At 38.3% G+C, this 12502-nt stretch overlaps 1 protein-coding gene across 3 annotated transcripts in view; it reads left to right on the forward strand.

The window, feature by feature from the left end:
• DPP8 (dipeptidyl peptidase 8) overlaps positions 1 to 12502 on the forward strand; it is an 82941-nt gene that overhangs the window by 2664 nt on the left and 67775 nt on the right. The window contains exon 1 of one of the 3 annotated variants that reach the window (XM_073618322.1): positions 6671 to 6827. The exons of the other annotated variants lie outside the window; for them this stretch is intronic. Within the exon in view, the coding sequence (XP_073474423.1) occupies positions 6821 to 6827 (7 nt within the window). The 5' untranslated portion in view covers positions 6671 to 6820. Of the gene's footprint in view, positions 1 to 6670; positions 6828 to 12502 lie in introns of those variants that run through there. 3 annotated transcript variants of the gene reach the window in all.

Consider the following 12502-nt stretch of genomic DNA (forward strand, 5'->3'; position numbering starts at 1 on the left):
CACAGGTATTCCCACCATCAGTCCTCCCAACACAGGTATTCCCACCATCAGTCCTCCCAACACAGGTATTCCCACTATCAGTCCTCCCAACACAGGTATTCCCATCATCAGTCCTCCCAACACAGGTATTCCCACCATCAGTCCTCCCAACACAGGTATTCCCATCATCAGTCCTCCCAACACAGGTATTCCCACCATCAGTCCTCCCAACACAGGTATTCCCATCATCAGTCCTCCCAACACAGGTATTCCCACCATCAGTCCTCCCAACACAGGTATTCCCACCATCAGTCCTCCCAACACAGGTATTCTCATCATCAGTCCTCCCAACACAGGTATTCTCATCATCAGTCCTCCCAACACAGGTATTCCCACCATCAGTCCTCCCAACACAGGTATTCTCATCATCAGTCCCCCCAACACAGGTATTCTCATCATCAGTCCTCCCAACACAGGTATTCCCACCATCAGTCCTCCCAACACAGGTATTCCCATCATCAGTCCTCCCAACACAGGTATTCTCATCATCAGTCCCCCCAACACAGGTATTCCCACCATCAGTCCTCCCAACACAGGTATTCCCATCATCAGTCCTCCCAACACAGGTATTCTCATCATCAGTCCTCCCAACACAGGTATTCCCACCATCAGTCCTCCCAACACAGGTATTCCCATCATCAGTCCTCCCAACACAGGTATTCTCATCATCAGTCCCCCCAACACAGGTATTCCCACCATCAGTCCTCCCAACACAGGTATTCCCACCATCAGTCCTCCCAACACAGGTATTCCCACCATCAGTCCTCCCAACACAGGTATTCTCATCATCAGTCCTCCCAACACAGGTATTCTATGCTAGAAATAAACTGTCCTGCCCAGAGGGCTGATGATGGCTAAAAAAATAATTCTATAGCAATATCAATATAATATGAAAAAATATCATCTATAATTTCATTGGTGTCAGTGGGAGGAATAATACCCCATCATTGGTGTTAGTGGGAGGAATAGAGCCCCATCATTGGAAGGAATAGTGCCCCATCATTGGTGTCAGTGGGAGGAATAGTGCCTCATCATTGGTGTTAGTGGGAGGAATAGTGCCCCATCATTGATTTCAGTTGGAGGAATAATGCCCCATCATTGATTTCAGTTGGAGGAATAGTGCCCCATCATTGGTGTCAGTGGGAGGAATAGTGCCCCATCATTGATTTCAGTTGGAGGAATAGTGCCCCATCATTGGTGTCAGTGGGAGGAATAGTGCCCCATCATTGGTGTTAGTGGAAGGAATAGTGCCCCATCATTGGAAGGAATAGTGCTCCATCATTGGTGTCAGTGGGAGGAATAGTGCCCCATCATTGGTTTCAGTTGGAGGAATAGTGCCCCATCATTGGTGTTAGTGGAAGGAATAGTGCCCCATCATTGGAAGGAATAGTGCTCCATCATTGGTGTCAGTGGGAGGAATAGTGCCCCATCATTGGTTTCAGTTGGAGGAATAGTGTCATTGGTGTCCGTAAACAAAATAGCACTGCAAGGGCCAGATAAAAACAAACAAAGGACTGAAGTTTAGAGACCACTGATGAGTAACATAATATAAAAAATAATATATATTTTACTATAATTTTTATTATATTATATTTAATATAAAATAGAATATAAATATGATATGAAACAATGTAAAATAATATATAAAATAGAATATATAACATAATAAAAAATCTAATGCAAAATAATCTATATTTTATATTATAATATACTATAGTTTGTAATATTTTTAATTGTTATAATATGATATAAAATGGAAGATAAATATTATGAAATAATATAATATATAACATAACATAAAATATAATACAATGTAATCTATAATTTAATTTATATTGGATACATTTTTATAAAATAATATATAATAAAATATAATATATTCTATTTTTTTATTTTATATTATACTATAATTTGTATTATATTTAATTATATAAAATAGAGTATTAATATAAATACAAAATAATATATAGAATATGATATAGAATTTAATTGATATTATAATTGATACATTTTTTATAAAAAATACAGTTGTGCTCATAAGTTTACATACCCTGGCAGAATTTGATTCCTTGGCCATTTTTCAGAGAATATGAATGATAACACAAAAACCTTTCTTTCACTCATGGTTAGTGTTTGGCTGAAGACATTTATTATCAATCAACTGTGTTTACTCTTTTTTTAAATCATAATGACAAAAGAAACTACCCAAATGACCCTGATCAAAAGTTTACATACCCCAGTTCTTAATACCGTGTATTGCCCCCTTTAACCACCTCAATACCGGGCATTTTCACCCCCTTCCTGCCCAGGCCATTTTTCAGCTTTCAGCGCTGTCACACTTTGAATGACAATTGCGCGGTCATGCAACACTGTACCCAAATGAAATTTTTATTATTTTTTCCCCACAAATAGAGCTTTCTTTTGGTGGTATTTGATCACATCTGCGGTTTTTATTTTTTGCGATATAAACAAAAGAAGAGGGACAAGTTTGGAAAAAAACACAATATTTTTTTTACTTTTTCCTATAATAAATATCCAATTTTTTTTTTTAAGCTAATTTTTTCCTCAGTTTAGGCCGATATGTATTCTACATATTTTTGGTAAAAAAAAAAAAAAAATCGCAATAAGGGTATATTGATTGGTTTGCGCAAAAGCGTCTACAAAATAGGGGATAGATTGATAGCATTTTTATTATTATTATTATTTTTTTACTAGTTATAGCGGCGATTTGCGATTTTTATTGTGACTGCGATATTGTGGCGGACACATCGGACACTTTTGACACATTTTTGGGACCATTCACATTTATACAGCGATCTGTGCTATGAAAATGCTCTGATTACTGTATAAATGTGACTGGCAGGGAAGGGGGTTAACACTAGGGGGCTATCAAGGGGTTAACTGTGTTCCTAGGGAATGTTCCTAACTGAAGGGGGAGGGGACTCACAAGGGGAGGAGACCGATCGGTGTTGCTCTATACCAGGGATATGCAATTAGCGACCTCCAGCTGTTGCAAAACTACAAGTCCCATCATGCCTTTGTCTCTGGGTGTCATGCTTATGGCTGTCAGATCTTGCTATGCCTCATGGGACTTGTAGTTCTGCAACCGCACGCGCCCCCTGGTGGGTAGGGAAGGCGAGGGCGAGTCATATGACGCCCTCCCAGAATGAGAGCCGCGCCGCCTGGCCGTCATATGACAGCCGGCGGGTGGCAAGCGGTTAAAGCGATTGTAATGCCGCGTACACACGGCCGGACTTCCCGACAGAAAAAGTCCGATGGGAGCTTTCGGTTGGACATTCCGACTGTGTGTACGCCCCATCAGACTTTTTCTGTCGGCATTTCCAACGGACTCAGATATAGAACATGTTCTAAATCTTTCCGTTGGAAATGCCGACGGAGTTTAGCCTGTTGGCAAGTCCGCTCGTGTGTACGCGGCATAAGGGTTTGTTTTTTTAAATAACAAATATATCATACTTACCTCCACTGTGCAGCTCGTTTTGCACAAAGTGGCCCCCGAACCTTATCTTCTGGGGTCCCCCGGCGGCTCTCACGGCTCCTCCCCACATCTGATAACCCCCTCGGAGAAGTGCTCTCTTGGGGGGGGTGTTACCTTGCGGGCGCGCTCCCGAGTCCAGCATTTCCGTCCATAGCCGCCGAATGTATAACTCGGCCCCGGCGCCTGCGTCATTGGATTTGATTGACAGCAGTGGGAGCCAATGGCTGCACTGCTATCAATCTATCCAATCAAGAGCCAAAAACCCCGGGCAGAGAGACAGCGCATCTCCGCCGGGTCAAGTTCCAGGGTTCAGGTAAATAAAACAGGGGAGGCGGTCACTGCCAGGTGTTTTTTCACCTTAATACATAGGATGCATTAAGGTGAAAAAACACGAAGGTTTACAACCCCTTTACCATCAATGACAGCTTGAAGTCTTTTGTGGTATTTGTGGATGAGGCTCTTTATCTTCTCAGATGGTAAAGCTGCCCATTCCTCTTGGCACAAAGCCTCCAGTTCCTGTAAATTCTTGGGCTGTCTTGCATGAACTGCACATTTGAGATCTCCCCAGAGGGGTTCAATGATATTGAGGTCAGGAGACTGAGATGGCCACTCCAGAACCTTCACTTTATTCTGCTGTAGCCAATGACAGGTGGACTTGGCCTTGTGTTTTGGATCATTGTCATGTTGGAATGTCCAAGTACGTCCCATGCGCAGCTTCTTGGCTGATGAATGCAAATGTTCCTCCAGTATTTTTTGATAACATACTGCATTCATCTTGTCATCAATTTTGACCAAATTTCCTCCTGTGTCTTTGTAGCTCACACATCCCCAAAACATCAGCGATCCACCTCCGTGTTTCACAGTAGGAATGGTGGACCTTTCATCATAGACCTTGTTGACTCCTCTCCAAATGTAGCGTTTATGGTTGTGGCCAAAAAGCTCAATTTTGGTCTCATCACTCCAAATTACTTTGTGCCAGAAGGTTTGAAGCTTGTCTCTGTGCTGTTTGGCGTATTGTAAGTGGGATACTTTGTGTCATTTGCGTAGTAATGGCTTTCTTCTGGCGACTCGACCATGCAGCCCACCTTTCTTCAAGTGCCTCCTTATTGTGCATCTTGAAACAGCCACACCACATGTTTTCAGAGAGTCCTGTATTTCCCCTGTAGTTTTTAGGGGGTTTCTCTTTGCATCCCAAACAATTTTCCTGGCAGTTGTGGCTGAAATTTTAGTTGGTCTACCTGACCGTTTGGTTTCAACAGAACCCCTCATTTTCCACTTTTTGATTGGAATTTGAACACTGCTGATTGGCATTCTCAATTCCTTGGATATCTGTTTATATTCCTTTCCTGTTTTATACAGTTCAACTACCTTTACCCACAGATACTTTGACAATTCTTTTGCTTTCCCGTGACTCAGAATCCAGAAACGTCAGTGCAGCACTGGATGAAAGATGCAAGGGTCTGTCAGGAGTCAATAAACTCATTGACCTTTTATACACACTAATTACAAGCAAACAGATCACAAGTGACAATGGTTACCTTTAATAGCCATTCAAACACCTTTGTGTCAAGTTATGTGCATGTTATCATGCCAAAATCACCAGGGTATGTAAACTTTTGATCAGGGTCATTTGGGTAGTTTCTGTGGTCATTATGATTTAAAAAGAGTAAACACAGTTGATTGATAATAAATGGCTTCAGCCAAACACTAACCATGAGTGATAGAAAAGTTTGTATTATCATTAATATTCTCTGAAAAATGGCCAAGAAAGCATAATATTTGCCAGGGTATGTAAACTCATGAGCACAACTGTATATAATAAAATATATTCTATTTTTTTATTTTATATTATACTATAATTTGTATTATATTTAATGATATAATATAATATATAATAGAGTATTAATATATTACAAAATAATATATACAATATAATATAGGATTTAATAGATATTATATTTGATACATTTTATATAACATAATATATAATAGAATATAATATATTCTATTTTTTATTATACTATAATTTGTATTATATTTAATGATATAATATAATATATAATAAAGTATTAATATATTACAAAATAATATGTAAAATATAATATAGGATTCAATTGATATTATATTTGATACATATTTTATAAAATAATATGTAAAAAAAATAATATATTCTATTGTATATTATACTATAGTTTGTATTATATTTAATGATATACTATAATATATAATAGAGTATGAATATAATACAAAATAATATATAAAATATAATATAGAATGTAATATTATATTTGATTCATGTTTTTATAAAAATAAATAAATAAATAAATAAAATATATTCTATTTTTTATATTTGATTCATTTTTGATAAGAAAAATATATAATAAAATATCATATATTCTATTTTTTATGTTTATATTATACTATAATTTATATTATATTTAATGATATAATATAATATATGATGGAGTATGAATATAACACAAAATAATATATAGAATTTGAGAATATATTAGATTCATTTTTTTAATAAAAAAAATATAATAAAATATAATATATTCTATTTTGTATGTTATATTATACTATAATTTGTATTACATTTAATTATATAACAAATATATAATAGAGTATGAATATAATACAAAATAATATATAAAATATAATATAGAGTTTGATATATTTGATTCATTTTTTTATAAAAAAAATGTAATAAAATATAATATAATCTTTTTTATTTTATATTACATTATAATTTGTATTATATTCAATTATATAATATATAATAGAGTATTAATATAATACAAAATAATATATAGAATTTACTTAATATTATATTTAATACATTTATATAAATTAATATATAATAAAATATAACATAAAATATATTATTATTATTATACAGGATTTATATAGCAGTAACATTTGTGCCCAGCACGTTGTAATATAAAGGGGGACAGTACAGCTACAAAACAAATCAAGGGGGTTGGGAGGGCTCTGATCATAAGAGCTTACACTCTAATATGATATAAAAATATCTAATAATATAAATAAAAATGAAGTCAGGGTTATGCGCAGTAATGAGGGAATTGTGCGGACAGGGTGCGCTGCCGCCTCCAGCCAGCAGGGGTCCTCAGCTTCCCCGCCCGGCGGCCCCGTCATTCTCCCGGAAGCGGAAGTGAGAGCTCCAGAAGCAGCAGCGGCACCGGGAGCCGGAGAGGAGCCAAGTCATAACCGGGGAGAAGAGAGAATAGGAGCCGGGCCCGGCCTCTTTCCCCCGCCCGCTTCTCCATGCTAGGTGAGGGCTGTGTGGGGTGGAGGAGGCGGGGGGTTGTACCGGACACCGGAGGTGGGGGGGATGGGGAGTCTCCTCACAATGGATCCGCCCGGGGCCTCCGCAGATCACAGGGGGGATCCCCGCCCTGATCGGTCCTCCGGGGCCGCCTGTGTGCCCTCAGGCCGGGTGTGTGGCGGTGTCCTGGGCGCCGGGCCTCCTCTGTACGGGAAGACTTCTATAGAGGAGGGTCGGAGCCTCAGGCAGGTGTTTGTTTATTGTGTTCCCCTCCCCCCCGCAGGAGGAGATTCCCCCCCCCCCTCTGTACCACTGTATCCTCTCATTAGGACAGGAAGTTGGGACAAATTTGAAACTATGTCGTCATTAAAGCAGGAAGCGAGGGGAAACGTTCCATTGGGGATACTGGTTACCATGACAACTGAGAGCAGCTCCTTCACTCTGGACTGACCACCCACTTCCTGTTGGGTCTACAAGACAGGAAGTGAGGGGAAACTTTACATTGGGGTTGTTGGTTACTATGACAACTGAGAGAGTTTGTGGGGGGCATTCCTTCGGTCTGGGGAGATTTCCCCTCACTTCCTGTCAGATCTACAAAACAGGACATGAGGTTACATTTTACGCTGGGGACGCTGGTTACCATGACAACTGAGGGGGGGCATTCCTTTGCTCTGGAGAGATTTCCCCCTCACTTCCTTTCGGATTCACAAAACAGTGAGGGGAAACTTTTCATTGGGGACGCTGGTTACCATGACAAATGAGTGCAGGGCGGGGCTTTCTTTTGCTCTGGAGAGATTTCCCCTCACTTCCTGTTGGATCTACAGGACAGGAAGTGAGGGGGAAACCTTTACACTGGTTACCATGACAACTGAGAAGGGATGTTCCTTCACTATGGAGAGACTTCCCCCTCACTTCCTGTCAGATCTACAAAACCGGACGTGAGGTTAAATTTTACGCTGGGGACACTGGTTACCATGACAACTGAGGGGGGGAGGGTTTCTTTTGCTCTGGAGAGATTTCCCCTCACTTCCTGCTGGATCTACAGGACCGGGAGTGAGGGGGAAACCTTTACACTGGTTACCATGACAACTGAGAAGGGGGCGTTTCCTTCACTATGGAGAGACTTCCCGCTCACTTCCTGTCGGGTCTACCAAACAAGACGTGAGGTTAAACTTTATATTGGGGTAGAGCTGCACAATTAATCGTTAAAACGGAACTTCGGTCATTTTTTCATCTTTCCATCTATTAAATCTTCTGCCCTTGTTGTTGTTGTTTTATCTTTGGATAGCAAAACATTTTTTTTCTGCTAGTAAATCCCTTATACAGCCCACTTCCTGTCTCTTGTCCGGTCATTGGCCTAGGCTTATGACATCATACACAGCTCTCCCTCTCTCCTGAGAGTTTGCTAGAAAGGGAGGGGGGGTGAGTCATAAGAGGGCCAATGAGAGCTGGAGGTGTGCCTCTGTGTGTCTGTGTAAATCCAGGAAGTGAACAGGCAGCAGCTTCAGCTGCCCACAGTTAAAATGGCTGCAGCCAGACTCAGTGGAGGGAGATTTCTGCACCATATTTGGCAAGTACAGAATCGCAGTATATATAAAATAATATGCAAAGTGGTTGGAGGGAAGCTTCAGAATGGCAAAGATATTTTTTTTTTTTTTTTTTATTACCAATGATGTGAGCAGCCTGCAGTTCCTCTTTAATGAATCGAGATCGCGATTCTACCCCCTCCTGGTTTTAAAACAAAATTTCCCCGATTCTATGTAACAAGTGCAGAGAGTTCTCTGCTCACTTCTGACAGGTAAAAAAAAAAAAATCCAGGCAGCCGGACAGGTTTATCTCAAGATAACTATAAACAAAGTAACATTTCATTCCTAGATCAAAGGAATGAACTTCAGTCTGTAAAGGAGGTCAGTTTAACCACCTAAAGACTAAACCTTTTTCTGACATTTGTTGCTCACAAGATAAAATCAGTAATTTTTTGCTAGAAAATTACTTGGAACCCCCAAAACATTATATATATTTTAGCAGAGAACCTAGAGAATAAAATGGAGATCGTTGCAATATTTTATGTCGCGCGGTATTTGCGCAGCGGTCTTTCAAACGCAATTTTTTTGGGGAAAAAAATACACTTCAATGAATAAAAAAAAAAAACACGAAACTGTAAAGTCAGTCCAATTTTTTTTTTGTATAATGTGAAAAATGATGTTATGCCACGATAATCGTGATCTTTATTCTAAGGCCCTTTTCACACTGGGGTGGCGTCGGTGGTAAAGCGCCCCTATTTTTAGCGGTGCTTTACCGTCGTTTTAGCAGCGCTATTCGGCCACTAGCGGGGCAGTTTTACCCCCCCGCTAGTGGCCGATAAGGGTTAAAAACCACTACAAAGCGCCTCTGCGGAGGGCTTTGCCGGCAGTATAGCCACGGTGCCCCATTGCTTTCAATGGGCAGGAGCCGTATCCGCTCCAAAGATGATGCTAGCAGGACTTTTTTGACCGTCCTGCCAGCGCACTGCTCCAGTGTGGAAAGCCCTCGGGAGACAAAGCAGCGGCTGTGTCGGGTCGGTTTGCAGGCGCTATTTTTAGAGCAATAGTGCCTGCAAAGCGCCCCAGTGTGAAAGGGGTCTAAGCAAAATAAAAAAATCGTGATTCTCATTTTAGCCAGAATCGTGCAGCTCTTCTTTGGGGACCCTGATTACTAGGGCTGTAACTAACGATTATTTTCAAAACCGATTAGTTGGCCGATTATTGTTTCGATTAATCGGTTAACAACCTTCAAAAAAAAAAGTGTGGTGTATAATTTAGATATTATGTAAAGTTTAAAAAAAAAGGCAATTTATTCTTGTATATCTCTATGCAGTGGTAAATATAAATAATGGTTATGGAGCAAAATATCGAATCCACTCTGAGAATAACAGACAGAAGAGATATACTGTATATACTATTAGAGGAGATATATACTGTATATACTATTAGAGGAGAGATATACTGTATATACTATTAGAGGAGATATATACTGTATATACTATTAGAGGAGATATATACTGTATATACTATTAGAGGAGAGATATACTGTATATACTATTAGAGGAGAGATATACTGTATATACTATTAGAGGAGAGATATACTGTATATACTATTAGAGGAGATATACTGTATATACTATTAGAGAGTTATACTGTATATACTATTAGAGGAGAGATGAGATATACTGTATATACTATTAGAAGAGATATATACTGTATATACTATTAGAGGAGAAATATACTATTAGAGGAGAGATATACTGTATATACTATTAGAGGAGAGATATACTGTATATACTATTAGAGGAGAGATGAGATATACTGTATATACTATTAGAGGAGAGATGAGATATACTGTATATACTATTAGAAGAGATATATACTGTATATACTATTAGAGGAGAGATATACTGTATATACTATTAGAGGAGATATATATACTGTATATACCATTAGAGGAGAGATATACTGTATATACCATTAGAGGAGAGATAAACTGTATATACTATTAGAGGAGAGATATATATACTGTATATACCATTAGAGGAGAGATATACTGTATATACCATTAGAGGAGATATATACTGTATATACCATTAGAGGAGAGATATACTGTATATACCATTAGAGGAGATATATACTGTATATACCATTAGAGGAGAGATATACTGTATATACTAATAGAGGTTGAATCTAGTAAATATCATCAGACTCAGAGATCAAATTTTTTTATTTAAGTTAAAGACTGTTTTGCAGATTTTCAGACAGAACTGTAATATATTATATGCTGGTCATACAAAACAATGTCTTCCTTCAAAAACAAATTTCACTTTAAGAACGTTCGTTTGATTTTCTAATCATTAGTGGGGTCAAATCGACGTTTGTTTTCAACCTCAGTGACAGGAAAATTTAGAAATAATAGAAAACTTCTCGGTCAAAGGAATTTTCAGACAGTGTTTGTGGTTTTCGTTCAGAAATTACTTTTGTTTTAATACAGATTGTTAAAAACAAGTGAAAATTTCGAACAACATTCTTTCATTTAGCGAATGTACAAAGATTTTTCGTCTGAATATTCTCATCTGAAAATTGATCGGTGTGGCCAGCATAAGGCTCGGTACACACCTATGCAGTTTTGCTTTCGATCTGTTTCTGCAGTGTTTTTTGCTGTTGCGTTTTGATTTTTTGCGCACGTAATTTTGCTGCAATTTGCATTTTTTTATGCCTTTTTGGCCAATTTGTTGTTGGGCAGATTAAAAAAAAAAAAAAATTGCTGCAAAAACGCAATACATGCTTTTCTACAGCTTCTCCATTGAAGTCTATAGAACCCAAAAAGCACCGTTTTTGCATTGAAAAAAGTCCCTGACCCCAAATACACAGCAGCTGAAAAAAGCATAGATGTGAACTTCAAATGAACTGTAGTGCATTTCTGCAAAAAGCACCAAAAAACACATAGATGTGAACCAGGTCTAAGACGTTTAGTAACATAATGGGGTTAAAAAAAAAAAAAAATAGCCCTTTATAGTAGGAAAAGAGCAAATAATCACTACTGTAAGGGGGTCATTTTTTTTTTACTGTGCAACAGTGAAAGTAATATTTACAGTAGCAATTATTTACTCTTTTTGTACTCTAAAGGGCTAATTTTATTTTTTTTTAACCCCATTATGTTACTGGCCGATTAATCGATTATGAAAATAATCGATTAATTTCATAGTCGATTAGTTGTTGATTAATCGATTAGTTGTTCCGGCCCTACTGATTACCATGACAACTGAAGGGGGGGGGCGTGTTCCTTCGTTCTGGAGAGATTTTTCCTCCCTTCCTGTTGGGTCTACAAAATAGGAAGTGAGGGGAACTTTACAATGGGGGACACTGGTTACCAGGACAACTGAGAGGGTGTGTGTGTGGGGGGGGGGTGTTCATTCAGTCTGGAGAGATTTCCCCTCTATTCCTGTTGGGTCTGCAAACCAGGAAGTGAGAGGGTAAAATGTAATAAATTCCCTCCTTATTAACCCCTTCCCTACCAGGCTTATTCTGTCATTTCTATCCTACAAAGTAAAAATCGGCATCATTTTTTTGCTAGAAAATTACTCAGAACCCCCAAACATTATATAGAATTTGTTTTTTTTGTTTTTTTTTTTTAAGCAGAGACCCTAGAGAATAAAATGGCGATTGTTGCATTATAAGGTATTTGTGCAACAATCTTTCAAACACTTTCTTTTTGTGTTTAAAAAATACACTTTAATGTGTTTACATGCAAAAAAACAAAACAATTATTTTGGTAAAATATAAAAGATGATGTTATCCCGAGTAAATAGAAAGCAAACATGTTGCGCTTCAAAATTGCACACGCTCGCGGAATGGCGTTCAAATACGCTGCTTAAAAAAAAAAAAACTCCATAGGCAATGCTTTAAAAAATTTTTGCAGGTTACCTGTTTATAGTCACAGAGGTGGTCTAGCACTAGAATTATTGCTCTCGCTCTAACGTTCGCGGTTACACCTCACATGTGTGGTGCGAACACCGTTTACAGATGTACACGTTTGCTTCTGTGTGGGGAAACAGGGGGGGGGGGCGCTTTATATTTTATTTTATTTTTTTAACACTGTCCCTTTTTATTTTTTTTATCACTTTTATTCCTATCATAGGAAATGTAAACATC

The sequence above is a fragment of the Aquarana catesbeiana genome, linkage group LG03 (assembly GCF_042186555.1).
Source record: "Aquarana catesbeiana isolate 2022-GZ linkage group LG03, ASM4218655v1, whole genome shotgun sequence".
Classification (NCBI taxonomy): domain Eukaryota; kingdom Metazoa; phylum Chordata; class Amphibia; order Anura; family Ranidae; genus Aquarana; species Aquarana catesbeiana.